This window comes from Tetrao urogallus, assembly GCF_951394365.1.
Source record: "Tetrao urogallus genome assembly, chromosome: 1".
NCBI lineage: Eukaryota > Metazoa > Chordata > Aves > Galliformes > Phasianidae > Tetrao > Tetrao urogallus.
Window position 1 is genome coordinate 86,452,936 of NC_136813.1, and position 14,442 is coordinate 86,467,377.

The 14,442-nt window shown below is 38.1% G+C and overlaps 1 protein-coding gene across 1 annotated transcript in view; it reads right to left on the bottom strand.

The window, feature by feature from the left end:
* Positions 1 to 14,442, bottom strand: part of BACE2 (beta-secretase 2) — a gene marked incomplete at both ends in the record, with an annotated part of 50,381 nt that overhangs the window by 5,107 nt on the left and 30,832 nt on the right. Inside the window, 6 exon segments of the mRNA XM_079549411.1 lie at positions 1,015 to 1,183; positions 2,360 to 2,509; positions 5,669 to 5,770; positions 10,012 to 10,146; positions 11,340 to 11,468; positions 13,070 to 13,286. Of these exon segments, the coding sequence (XP_079405537.1) occupies positions 1,015 to 1,183; positions 2,360 to 2,509; positions 5,669 to 5,770; positions 10,012 to 10,146; positions 11,340 to 11,468; positions 13,070 to 13,286 (902 nt within the window).

Below are 14,442 nucleotides of genomic sequence, written 5' to 3' on the forward strand. Positions count from 1 at the left end.
ACTAACAATATAGAAATTAAAATAAATAAACAATTTTATAAAGCTTTTAGAATGCTCTGAATCTACAACTCAGCTAGTCTCTTTTTTCCCTCAATTACCTGGTTGCACTAAGCACTCAAGTACTTACTGCCCTTACATCTCTAACATAAATAACGGGGATTAAAGAGGCAGTGTCAGTCAATACTCCTTTTCCCATGCAAATCACAGATGCTCTGTTTTTCAAGGCATATACCACTTGTATTTCAGACAGACATTTGCATACATGTACACAGCCTTTTCTTTTTCTCCCACTTTTATGTTCACGTGGTGCCAAAGCAATGTCTCATCAGCAGTGGGAGGAAAACGCCAAAATTGTAATTGTTTTTAGCTACCTTTGGTAAGATAAAATAACACAAAACAACAAGAAAGTTAACCAGATAACTGCGAAATCTGCCAAAAACGATCAGCTTTTTTCTTCCCATTTACTCAGCAGCTAATGAAAACTTCAATGGCTTCCTACTCACACTGAGCAAACAACGTGTTTAGAACCAACACAGACATCACAAATCTTAATTTGAGTACCATTTTCATCTTTGCTCTGACGATTTCTGAAAGGCTGTAAAGGCACAATTTGTATTTAGAGAAAAACATGAGTAAGGTACTTCACTGCCCAGTCAAGTAAAGAATCAATTTATCTGCAAATTGAAACAGGACTGCACACATGAAGCTGCATTAAAAACAGGGACTGATCTGTGTTAGGGAAGCTGCACGCACAGATGGGTGTCTCAGTAAAAGATCCTATCTCAGCTGGAAGAATGCAGCTAAGATATCCAAATTGATGCTGATTTACTTCATACCAAAAGACCTTCTTTTTTTACTCTTCCTGAAATCTGAATACTTAGGGATTGCTAAAAAACATACTTTACTGTTAACCACGCTTTCATACCTTTCCCCATTATGTAAAGGACAAAGGTCTATTTTGAGAGTAGCAATTGTTTCCTCACTCACCAGTCCTGCACAAAATATCCTTCTTACCTGCACATGGACTCACTGCAAAGCCCACTCTCCTCTGAGCTCTGTCAAAGATTACATAGAAGCCTTCCATGACCGTAGCACCAATAACCAAAGCATTTGTGGAGGAAGAGATCCCAAATCGGTAGCACTGCAGGTTCTCTCCTATCCCAAGGATGGGTTGGATGTAAAGCTATTAAAATAACAAAGAAAGAAAAGAAAGACAGTGTAAGAAGGAACACCACAGAGTACTTACAAGACTTTTTTCGGGTTTTTATAATCAAACACTCAAATTCCACTGGAAGTCAAAAGTGAATAGCAGCAAACAGACTTTTGTACATTTAAATCTGATCAAAGCTTACATGCATGTAAAAGCTCTTGGGAGCCCAAGCTTAAATTTGAACACAGTCATTCACTACGTGCAGAGAACCTACAAGTTCACAAAACCCACTTCTTACTGTATGTTCCATGTGGGGAGAATACGTAAGAAAGAATTTGGAACATGAATCCAAATTATAGAAAAAAATAATATTTAAAACAAAAATATCAGGATAAATTTGATTCAGAAAGCATTCAGTGTTAGCTCAAAGTTCTAGATTCATACATTCAAGCCACATTTTACCTCTTTTCTCCTGGGAGAAGATGAAAGATTGACATTCTACATGATCAATAAAGAAAAAGCTTATCATGAGGCTTCACTATATTTCCAGTTAAAATGTACTTAAAAATTCATTCTCTTATATACTTCTGACCATTCCCTGAGGTAAAAGATTGTATTAGGAATGTTAGAAGATACTGGCCTATATTGCAATCTATACTGGGGTAAAAAAAGCCAGAGAGCAGAAATAAAAGTGGCACAACGCTATTTTCTAAAAGCTAGAATGAAATATGAATAAAAGATAAACCAACCAAGTTATATGAACTGGTGAAGAGATCACACAGGCTCCTTGCCAAGAGTATCATTTTCAGAAGTGCTCCAATTCAGAATGCCATGAAAAACAAATCAATTTCCTTCTCCCAAAATTAGAAGATCAAAATGAATAGGAATACTGTATTGATATATAATAAGGCTAATGCTCAAGAAAACAAAACAAAACCTACTTATTTTTCCTAACAATTTGAAAGAATCATTTCCAACTGCATGGGCTGCACTCTGAGGGAAACTTTTGTATTTGGCTTTGGGAGTTGGAGTTTCTTCTAATACACAAGTTTCTTTGCTATTTTTCCTACTTAAAAACTGATCTTTAAAAATGTCATTACAGAAAATTCCCTTGCATGTGATAAGCCAATTTTTATTAGCATTTTTAAAGAGCACATGCCTTATAATAGTAAAAATACAAGCAACACTGAATAAACAAAGAAAACAGACCTGCGGTAGGATAGAGATCCGAAATGACCTGCTAGAGTTCTCATCCCTCATGTAAATAGAGAGTTTGGGAAATAAGGACCAAGGTCTTTCAGTTTTATCCCAGCATGCAAGTTGTGAACCAGACCAGAAGCCAGAAGAGAATTCTTGTATCTATGGAAAAAAAAAACCACGATACATACAGATTACATGCATTTTGATAGATTTTGATAGCTATGACTGAATGCTAACAATTAAAATAAATAAATAGTTTTTGAAAACACAAAGTAAATACAAGCAACAAGAATATTTGATGGGATTGCTTCTCTTTCTCACACACACAGTTTTTTACTCAGCTTCAGGGTTTTGAAGCCAAAAGGTATGCCAAAATCTCCCAGCATCCAAGAGACTCAAGGTCTGCTACTCAATGAAAAGAAACACATCTCTATCTCTCTTGCTGCTCTGTCACTCACCACCAGTATGACTTGATGTGCTTTTGAAATAAAAGTTGATTAGCAGTGTTTCTTAATATAGCCATGACATAAACAAAGTGAAAATTAAACCCTTCCAGAGCTTCTTCACCTAAGATAACAATCTTGCCTGGAGTTCTTGCTCCCCAAAGCAAATAAATTTGATGTTCTGCCAGATCAGAGGAAAACATTATTTGCATGCAGTGCTTTGTGTTGGCTCTGACTCCACAATGAAGCAGCATACAAGCCCATATCTTATTACGCTGCTGTACAGCCAAATTATCTCGTACAGGTGCAAAAGATGGAATCCAGCCTCTCTACCCCACTCATTTATAATTATCTGCGATATCGATTATTTTGCAAATATCAGTTCATGCATTATTTATATGGCATTTTACAGGTGACAAGTATTCACACACACCCACCTTCTTGCCAATGAAATAATTAAGGTTGTATTAGAGACGTTATATTTCCAAGTGCTCATCTCTGTTCTTGGGCCAGCAAACGTACGTTCATACAAAAACAGCATGAGACTTACACAGCCAGCTTTTACACTTAACTCTCAATGCATGCTTAAGTCTATCTTTTGGTATGGAATCAAAATGCTCTACCTCTCACAGCAGTGCCATGTCAGACCTGCTGAAAACACAGCACTCTCTCCATTTTGCATTGCAAAGCAGAGCTTGTTATCTGAGAAGAGCTCCCAGGCAGCACCCAGACTGGACAGACAAAATCCATCAAGTGCTCTATTTTAAGTGCCTACTTTGATTTTCCAGTGAGGCTGCTTATTACATTGTATTTCCTTTGCCTTACTTCTGTATGCTGAACAAATGCATCGGGAGGCATTTGGCTTTATGATACCTAAAAGGTTATTAAAATAAAGATTTTAGGTTTACTTGAGCTTTCCCTTCTCCAGCTTACTGACTTTGCATTGACGATGTGAGAAGACATGCCGTTCTGACTTCAGCTCCATGAGGTACAGTCGCTGCGCCTTCCCTGCAACTCATCTCTGCTCATCTGCCAAACCCACCACTCTTCAGACCTTCCAACATCAAACCGCATCTATAACTGCCCCCTAAAAGACTTCAGACCAAATAAGGGCATTTTGGAAAACTCTCTACACCATTAAAGAGTAGAAAGCTACAGACTTGATTTTTTTTTTAAATGCAGTTGAATAAAGGAATGGTACATAAGCAGTTATGCCAATAAACCTGAGCGGGCAATAATGTCATGCTGGGAAGCAGGTAACAAGCAGCTAGGAGCAGGAACTTGTTAACCTACTGCACCTGTGGTCAGAGGTATCTGACTACAGCAGTTGGTTTTACGTTTCTGTGATAAATAGCTTGCCAGAAGCACAGACCCCAAAGCAAAGTTGTCATGCCATTGGTACAACTGCTGCAAGTACCCATTTTACTAAAATAACTCTGACAACTCAAGAAACTAATCCTTACATCTCGTTAACTACTTTCTTATTTAGTAGACTATCTCCTTTGTTTAGAGCTGTGCACATAACTTCTGGTGTGTGTGGAGACAAAGGGATACAACAACAAGGCCCTTGAAATTAAAAAGAAACCCTGTCTGGAAGAGTTTGCTTATGCATTTTTAATAAGAAGAACAAAAATCATTAGGCAAAGTGAGAGAGTGGTTCCCCTCTAATATCTTATTGATCTGGCTGCTTACTTGGCATGTGGAAAGCCCGTGTTTGAACATCCTCCTGACTCACATCAGGGAAGAGCATGGAGCGCTATGACCCACTCCCCAGGAGGATGCCATGCCCACGTTGCACAAGCTCTACGGTACGCTTCTTTCAATTCCCTCCCCCCCTCATCAGCTGCAATTGTTACAAATCAATACTTAAGCACTTTACAAAGAGCAGAACTTTTAACCAGGGAAACTGAGCTCTGTAAGATAATTTGTATATTTATTTTACACACCAGACAACTACAGGCAGTGAATAAACTCTTCATGCCAAATCTGTGCTTTCAGTCAGGAAAAGGGTATCAGTCTTGAACTACAAGCATACAGGTAAGTATGTTGCCTGTTGGACAGCTGGCCAATAGCTTACTTATTACATTTCCTGTGATTTGCACTTCCTACCACTATCTCTTCCTGAAGCCACGACAGAAATATTCAATTTGTTCACATCAAAATATCTGAAATTTATTCCTTTGCTTTAACCTCCTCAATGTTGTTCACTGTATTCAATCAAAACTTATGAATAGCTTTTGTTCACTAGAAAATGTCGCTTCAGTTACTCTACACTCAGATAAATCCACCATGTCCCTGCCCTATTTCTAAAGCCTACTCTATTTCTAAAGAAAGATGCTTTAAAACATAATTAAATAATGACATTCAAAAGTATCTTTTTTGATATGAATAATCCGGATGAATTGCATCCATTCTATGCAGCAATCAAGCCTGTATTTGGAAAGTAACTGCTTGTAGTTGCAGGCTCTTCTGCTTTACAAACACTCTGTTTTGAATGAAAGGACTGATTTTTGGACTCTTAATACCTTCAATAGAAAAATATTGAATTAAGTCCGTATTTCTGAATTGCTTAGAGCAAAATACTCAGTCTCCACACTATTTCTGGCGCATTTTCACATACGCACCTTCTGTCTGGATTTAGACCTCATTTTTCCCACCTCCCTTCCTGTTCTCTCGTCTTCCTTTCCCTTTTCTGTTTCCATCGAATCCATCCATAATTTCTTAACAGAAGTACACCAGGAAAGATTCTGATCCCCTCAAGTCAAAGACCCTATGACTTACAAGGCAGACAAAGAAGATGACAGTCCTTTCAAAGATCAAACAGTTATTTAACATGAATTTAACATTTAAAGCAAAATTAATGGCATTAGCTTACCAGGGATGTGCGAGCTATTGCTTGCACGACAGCACTGAAGACTTTCTGGGGCAGACGGAGGAGGGTGGTCCCACTGTCTACTATTGCCTTATCAGCATTGTACTAGGAAGGAGGAAAAAGGAGGCAAATTACACACTTTAGTTAATGTAATGCAGATTAAACTGTTTCATAGCAATGACAAGGTTGTTCCTTTTTGATAGCTGACTTCATCAGCCAGTATGTCATACCTTTCAGCAGTCATAGAATCATAGAATGGCTAAAGTGCCTTCATGGTTAGCACTGACAAAGGGTAAGCACACTGAAGCACCTGCATGTATGCCTAAGCCCTGCACTGAGGTCTCTGCAATAATGCAAAGTACTCACTCACTCTAGTTCAAATGTCATATAGGAGCTTGCCTTTAATGACTGTTGTTTCTCACTTGAAAATGATCAGAGAACATGAGTCCTCTTTACACGTCATGTTTGGTACTGACTCAAGAGTACAGAAGCCAAATGCACACCTTTCTTTCTCATCTCAGGAAAACTACAAGAACACATACAAATGCAACTACAAAGAAGTCTGAAAATTTCAATCTTGCCTCTTCAAAATCTGTAGATCCTTTAAAAACTATGATTAATTGCAAAAAGAAAGGCATGCAACACTGGCAGTCATTGGCATTAATTACTTCCTAGCTATGGAAAGTACTAGCTAAGGCAGCAGGATTAATATACCTGAAGAGTGATGTGTCTATGGCATAATCAAAAGACACAAAGAAACACACACTATAATCTTTTCAGGAAAAGATCATACGGGAAATAAATTCCAAATACATTGGCTTCCAAATACAAATTGCTGCCAAACAGCGCTGAAAAAAAAGCAAACAGGAAGAGCACTGGTAGGCAACACCTGCCATTTATCGTACACTCAGGAACTTCTCAGGAATTTCTGAAGAGGGGAAAAAAATGTTAAGGCATTTGGAAACACTTTTTAGCATATTTGCACCATAAATATGCAATGGTCAGCAATCCTGAGAGCTACCCTTGAAAGTAAGTAGGTGGGAGGCACAACTAAGAGGGCCAAGCAGTAGCATAAAAACATGTAGAATTCCTTTCTTATGGATTTCCATGTGGTGTACAGTGTACACTCAGCATGCAGTAACTTCTTGCCTTCTCAGTCTTGCTGGTTAATATTTAACAGAGTACCAGTGGCAGCTCCCTGCCTTCTCAGTCCTGTTCTGCCAGCAGCACGGGCACAGCTGCAATGCAATACTGGACAGATTCTGAGCGCTCAAGTGAGAGGGACAGCTTTTTCCTATCAAGGAAAGGAGTAGTCCCTAGTGACTGTTACAAGAAATGTTCTGCTTCCTAGAAAACAATTAGGAGACGAGAGGGCACATAGTTCATCAACACATACAAAGAATTATGTGTTCTCAGCAAACCCATAATTAGTTAACTTTTTATCATTCTAGCCTTCACCTACTACTCTTCTCCTAAAGTTTTGCTGGGAGATTTCTTTAAATCAAGAAAGACATGATGCCTTTTGCAGTATTGACTGGCACACTATGCTGATACGTCCAAGGTGAAAGCAAACCACGGCTCAGAAGAGTGACAATAACAGGAAACTTTCATGACACTACTAGATTTTTAAGTGAGTTGTTTTTTGGAAACAGCATGTATAAAACAGTCGGTACAAGGCCTCCTCTTCAAAACACGTTGACTGTTTTTTAGGACTGGAAAGAAAAGCAAATACAAACATTCTTGCTAGAGGCTCAGCAGTTCTGCATTGCGAGCAATATAATAGGGAGGCATTTGAATAGACCTTGTTCTGCTTATTAAGTAGATTGAAGATGGAATGATTCATTTAAAATACTTTCTACAGAAATATGACTTTTGTATTTTGTGTGGCAATACGTTTATGCTCATAGTCTTTTTATTGTTAATTTTATTTAATATCTATGAACTATAAAAACTTCAGAATTATCACATTCTACTGATTTCCAATGAAGAGGACAAGTGACAGCTAAGACAGGGTGTCTAATGAAAAGAGGGCATGAAAATCACCAAACTAAAATCAAAACATGATTAGCAACAGGCAACAGGAAGAACCAAATGAAACACACACATACACACATATCCTCCAGAAAAACATAAAACAGCTTTGGAACAAAAAAATCCAACAGCACAGTTTTATTAGACTGATCCAGAGACAGCAGAAAATTATTTCTAATAAGAACAGAAAACATAACCATGAGGAATAATAATTAGCAAGGCTGAAGTGAACAAAATTTAGTTTTCATTTCTTTGACCATGGGACTCTGAGAATCAGCATCTGTGCAGGAGAGATAGGATGCACCCTAGCAGGGCAAACACATTTTTGCCAGGCTGACCTTGTAAAGAGGGCTTTAAATTAGGAAGGACTACGACAGGGGGGAAGCAACCAGAAGCCCAGTAAAGGAGTGATGCATAGGCCTGCTGAACAAGTGACATGGAGTGATGTGATAGGGTGGGATCACAAAGTCAACGATATGGGTCTTGAGAGAGGTCACATCCAGCACTTGCAGGCAAAATAAGGAAATGCCAACATGGCAACATTATGGAGAAATTATCAAAAGCATTTTCTAGGGATTTAAAATGTGTGGGTGCCCCTCTTAAGTGCCTGTACACTAACATAAAAAATATGGGAGTAAAAAAGATGAGTTAGAGATGTGTTTATCCTTGCAGGGCTTTGATCTTATTGGCATCAGGGGGATGTGGTAGGATGGCTCTCAGGACTGCAGTGTTGCAATGGAAGAATGCAGGCTCTTTAGGAAGGACAGGTAGGGGAGATGAGGAAAATATGCTACCCTCTAAGTCAGTGACCAATAGGAGTGCATTAAACTTGGCCTGGAGGATAGATGAGGAACTGACTGAGAACAGATGGGTCAGGATTAAAGGGAAGGCAAGCAGAGGTGACATCATAATGAGGGTCTGCTACAGGCCATCTGATCGAGAAGAATAAGTGGATGAGGTTCTCTACGCCCAGATAGGAACAGCCTTTCATTTGCAAGCCCTAGTTCTGATTGTGAACATCTATTACCCCAGAATCTGCTGGAGGGACAACAAAGCAGTGCATAAACAATCTAGGAGTTTCCTGGACTGCACTGGTGAAAACTTTATTCTCCAAATGATAGAGGAGCTTTTTCAGAGAGGTGCTCCACTGGACCTCGTTTTCACCAACAAGGAGGGACTGGCAAGGAATGTGAAGCTCAAGGGCAATCTTGGCCACTGTGGGCATGAGATGATGGAGTTCACCATCCTTAGGACTGTGGGTAGGGCACCCAGCAAACTCACAAACCTGGACTTCAGGAGAGAATATTCTAGCCTCTTCAGGGGTCTGCTCAGCAAAATACCACAGGATAAAGCCATAAAGGGAAGATGGGCAATGGACACAAACTGGAATACAAAAAGTTCAATCTGAACATCAAGCTTCTTTACTGAGCATGTGGTGGAGCAAAAGAACAGGTTGCCTAGAGTGGAATTTCCTTCCTTGAAGACTGCCCTTCTCAGAGTTCAAGAAACATCTGGACAGTGCTCTCAGAAGTAATGATTTGATTTTCGGATTGTCCTGTGTGGAAACAGGAGTTGGACCCAGTGGTCCTTGTGGCTCCCTCCCAACTCAGGATAATCCAAGATTCTTTGATGTTCAAAAGCCATCTGAACACCTGATGGAGGTGACACTGCTTGAGCAGGAGGTTGGAGCAGATGACCTCCAGAGATCACTTTCAACCTTAACCATTCTGTGATTCTGTGAAAAGTGAACTTCAAAAATAAAAAAGAAGCATGAGCCTAGACAGTCTGGGAAGCTTCCACAGAAAATACCTGCCTACTGCCATCATGAATTATGTGCTTAGATATCTCCAGAGTTCATTGCAAAATATTCTCTTTTCTCTATTTGACCAGAACTGTTTTAAAAATCCTTTGGTTTGATTTTACAGAGTGTTATAGAAAGTCTTCTTAAATCAGTGCAGTATCTTCAGTTTTTAGACATCTGCAGTACATCTGAAACTAGTTAAGGGGTTCAGCCCTTCCAAACCACAGCAGCTTTATTTTCAGCGAACTGTTGACAAAATAATTATAACTTGGTTCTTTATTTACTGCAAGTACTATCAACAACTCTGAACTTCTCTTTCAAGCACTTTTATTATGTACATGCCAAATATATATTTTAGCATGGACGTACATTTCACATGGTTTGTTCATTTCCTTTCAAAGTCACTATGCAGTCTTAATTCTAAGAGGAGCTTGCAAGGTAAAAAATGATCAGTTGGATGCTTTTTTTAAAAAAAATATGTTTTATATAGACAGAAACAGATTACTGCGAATACCTCTCTGCAATCCAATTCAAGATTCTGTCCTCCAACCTCCAGCTTGAGAATTTCAACCTGATAATACCACTCCTCTTTGATAGGTGTGTACCATATATTACCCTTGTAGAGACTTGGTTCAATGCCACCTAGAACCTGAGTGAAAATGGAAAGAAATTCACATGCTTAAGAATGACAGGTGTTTACCTTTGGGGTAAGTACAGGAAAAAGGGGAACACTTCACTGTGATACAGAGGGCATCAAAATTTTAATTTAGCACCTTTTCCAGTCATTTTGCTAACAAATTCTTTACCAATAATAAAGAAATTCGAAACATTTAGAAATTAAGAAGATACTGCTTCAGTACACCAAAAAAATCCTGCAATGGGGCAAATTTCCAGCACCTTCTACAAATTCACACTGATTTTCTTACAAAAGATCTATGTTTCAGATCAAAACCATGCCTTCAGTTGTTTAATCTAGGCAACGTACAAAACTGGGATGAAATAGTAAAACCTGTATATCGTAAATTCACTTTATCAGATCAAAATAGCTTTAATACTGCTTAACAACAATTCACTCACATAAAAGAGGGAATATGATCATCATGTAATTGCTATCATCATTAGCTTCTGTCAAGACTTACTTTGAAGCTTGTGACAGCGTACTAGACCATCATGCTTTGAACTCTACTAACATAAGTTCTCATAGGCATTATCTGTCTCAAATGTGTTAACATTTACAGTAGCACGTGAATTTACAGCAGATTATTTGCAATTAACTCCTGTGCTGATATGCTTATTTCAGCATACGAGTTATACCAAATCATTATCTCAAATAAACAATATCCAGTACTTTGAACCAGTAAAATGGATGCAAAAACTTCCCTGATTAACAAGGGGAAGATCCAGTTCTCAGATTTTATCTTTTGCTATGCTGTCTACAAAAAAGACAAAGAGCCTTGATTCCTCTCCCCCTTTTCACATCATATAAAAAAGTACTTTCACATTTTGATAGCTGAATAGAGGACCACTCAGCTTGAGAAAGGTAGCACAGTCTTCCCTGAGGAAATACAATTGGTGAGCAGGTACACCACAATTTTTTTTTTTTTTCTGTGTTAAAATTAAAACTTCAAATGCAAAAGTTTATTCAAACTCAAGAGATTAAAAGACAATAGAGAATGAAAATAACAAGATCCTTGAGTTTTGCCTAAGTGCTTAACTTCACCTCAAAAAGCTATAAAACATTTCGTATATTTAACCACTAAATTTGGTAGTCGGATAATCATAGGAAAAAGGGAGAGAGTTTAACAAAGATGCATCTTCCCTCTCAGATTGACAGATACCCACAAGACTACCTCCGTTGGTACCACTTCCAGAAACAGGCAGTCCAGCACCACACATCTGCAAGGAGAAAATGTTGGGGATCTTTGCCTGCCTCACAAGAGAATCAAAGAACGTCTCCACAGAGCTTGAAGGCTTGAAGGTGTAGAAAAACAGAAAGAATTGCAGAAGTATTAATTACAAAGTTTCCTTATAGTAATGAGCAAGTCATTTAAACAAGACTACTTTTCGCAAGTAAACTGAATTTCTGACAAGCAAGTGATGAAAATCCTAGATATTATGTATCATTAAAAAAAAACAACCAACACCTGTCATTTCTCTTTTTCTTTTTCTTTTTTTTTTTTTTTCTGTTTTAATCTGTACCACTGTCAAAGAAATCTCTAAAGCATGAGATTATTTTCCAACTGCAGTTTTGGAACTCGAATACTTATTTCAGTTTCAGGTAAAAGCTCTCATCAATACTTTCTGTCTGGAAAAGGATTTCAGTTATTAGAATGCTCAAATGTGACTTTCTCTTTCCATCTCCTATGGTTAAAAGGACAGACTTTAAAGTGTGGAATTGCAGCTTTTAAACATAATTTAATTCTAATGAATTTTGAATTTGATGGCTTTATTTCCTCTTCTTTCTTCTTAAGAACTTTAAATTCAAGTTCAACTGGTTAATGTTGTACTAATGGCTAGTTCTTTGCTACACTCTATGCCATACTTGCCTTTGCAGTTATTGAAGTACTACATTTTCACTGTAATTCAGATTTCTGTGCAGTTACATCTGATGACAGGCAGGTCTACTGATTAGCTTGCGAGGTGCCAACTGCTCTTACTACACAAAGCATAGTGCAGCCTCAGAAGCCAACAACACTGAAGTCTTCAGAAGAGGAGAGAACTAAATATCCTGAACACGCTATTTGCCCAAAAGCAGAGTCTTAGAAGCAGCTCCTCTTTGTCTGTCTGATGACAATGTATGACAGCAGCTGAGGTAAAGTCAATAGAACGATCACACAGCTCTTGAATAAAGCATTTTAATTCCAGAGTTGGCAGACAGTTCTGAATCATCTGTTCTAAATGGATACATCTCAGTTTGTGAATTTCTCAGACAGTTCTGTGTAGGTTGAAAGCTATGACTGTGTAGCACAACAATTACAATGTCAGTTTTAGATTACAAGCTTATACATTTTAGGTTTTAATTTAAACTTCTATCTGAATTTCTTACCTCATAAGAACAAAATGTATTTGGTTATATGTTCATGAAAACATGGTAGCTAACGTTTGTACTGAAAATACCCATATATACCTTCTGTCTCAACTTCTACTTGATGAATGGGGAATGTCTTAGAATGAACTGCCAAGGGCTTTTACAAAAGATTCAGCAGTCTGCTGACAAGTCTTGAAGGATATTACCAGAGCACTAATAAATGCTTTCTGCACATACACCAGAAGCCTTATAACTTTTACTCCTATCCTCCTTGTATTACAAACTCTTAAAAAGTTTATTTATTCCAGATGCGTTAAAATTAGAACCTTCATCATCAGAAAAGCCTAAATCCACATATGAAACTGGGATACCATCACAACCCAATTTATTCTTTCAATATTTTAACAAATCTGAAGGATCCTTAGGATAGAGTCATTGGAAGGGATGAATCTCATGCTGACAGATCATCATCTGTCCTCTTTAATATTTACATTTCTATTTATTGTCATTGTGAAAGATAAAAGCTGGGGAAAAGACGACTTACCTTGGCTAAGGTGTCATAAGCAAGACCAAGAATTCCATGCCATTTAACCCCTGGTAAGAAGAAATTCTCCGATTCAAGAATGGTAGCGATGTTGATGGTGTAGCTGCCATCAATCCCCTTTGGGATAGTAATGACATCTGTGCCCAGCACTCCAGTCCAGCTTCCTTGACTATACTTAACTGTGACTTCGATCCCTTGTGATTTGTATGTACTTGACCTTTAAAAGGAAAAGATACCATTACGTGTGAGCTGCTTATTTACAATCTAAGACACCAAAGCACTGCCCAATCTTCATTTTTCACAGACAGGAAAAAGAAAGCAAAATCTGTAAAGTCAATCACGTATACATACAGAAGAAGGGGGATGGACTTTAAAGGAAGTAACAGTCAATTATAATAATAATTAAAAGCAAACCCTTGAGCCCCTACCTGAAGCCTTAAATGACTCAAATTTCCTCTCCCATTTTTTTAAATTTAATGTAAGGTTTTGTGCCATCTAGAGCAATGTGTCTCTGACTCAAACTTGTCCATCAAAATAGGAGCAATAATTTTTAATTGGAGATGGAACGTACTAAGCAGTGGTAAGAAATAAAAAGCTTGTGAATTCAAATCTAAAATTGAAATACCAAGATAACCGGATAGCTGTAAACTAACATCTCATTAATATTATTAAAATTCCATTTTGGATAAACGAGAATATTACTGTGAGTTAAGCAGTAAGATACACACTGAAATCTGCAGCCTGGCCTGTCCATAAAGAAGTTAATAGATCTGGATTTCACTAACAAATGATTCACTAACTTGGAGAATGAAAGGGAGGATTTCCTTCTAGACCAAGATAACAAAAGCAAAGGAGCAAAGAAAATAAACCCTGGGTAGAAAGCTTAGCAAAAACATTACAAAAAACCATGAAATTTTTCATTTTAAAAACCTGCAGTATAAACATAGCAACTACCCTCCATCTGCATCACAAATAAGGAGCAACAGAACACCTAGATAGATCCCTTACAATCTATTTTTGGTCCCATTCCTTGGCATGCAGTTTCTTGTCCTAAAGAGAAAAATGACCATGCTTACTTCATCGGAGCAGACTTTCAGCTTGACAGCCTTTTTAAAAGTAAATCTAAAAAAAATTACATGCATGTAACACAATAGAAAGTAGAGGTCATTTATCAAGTGCGGACAGCTTTATCCACCCAGCCTTAATCTAACAGCTGCTCTGACAGAAGCTGCCGTGAAGCCTTGAAGTCCTTGACTGCAGTGCAAGAGATGAGAGCTCATTGACAAGAGCTGACCTGGAGAGCTGCTTCTCCTGGCCTGTGAGCTGCCACAGAAGTCTCCTCAGCCACCTTTACCTGAGCCAGCCAGAAAAAA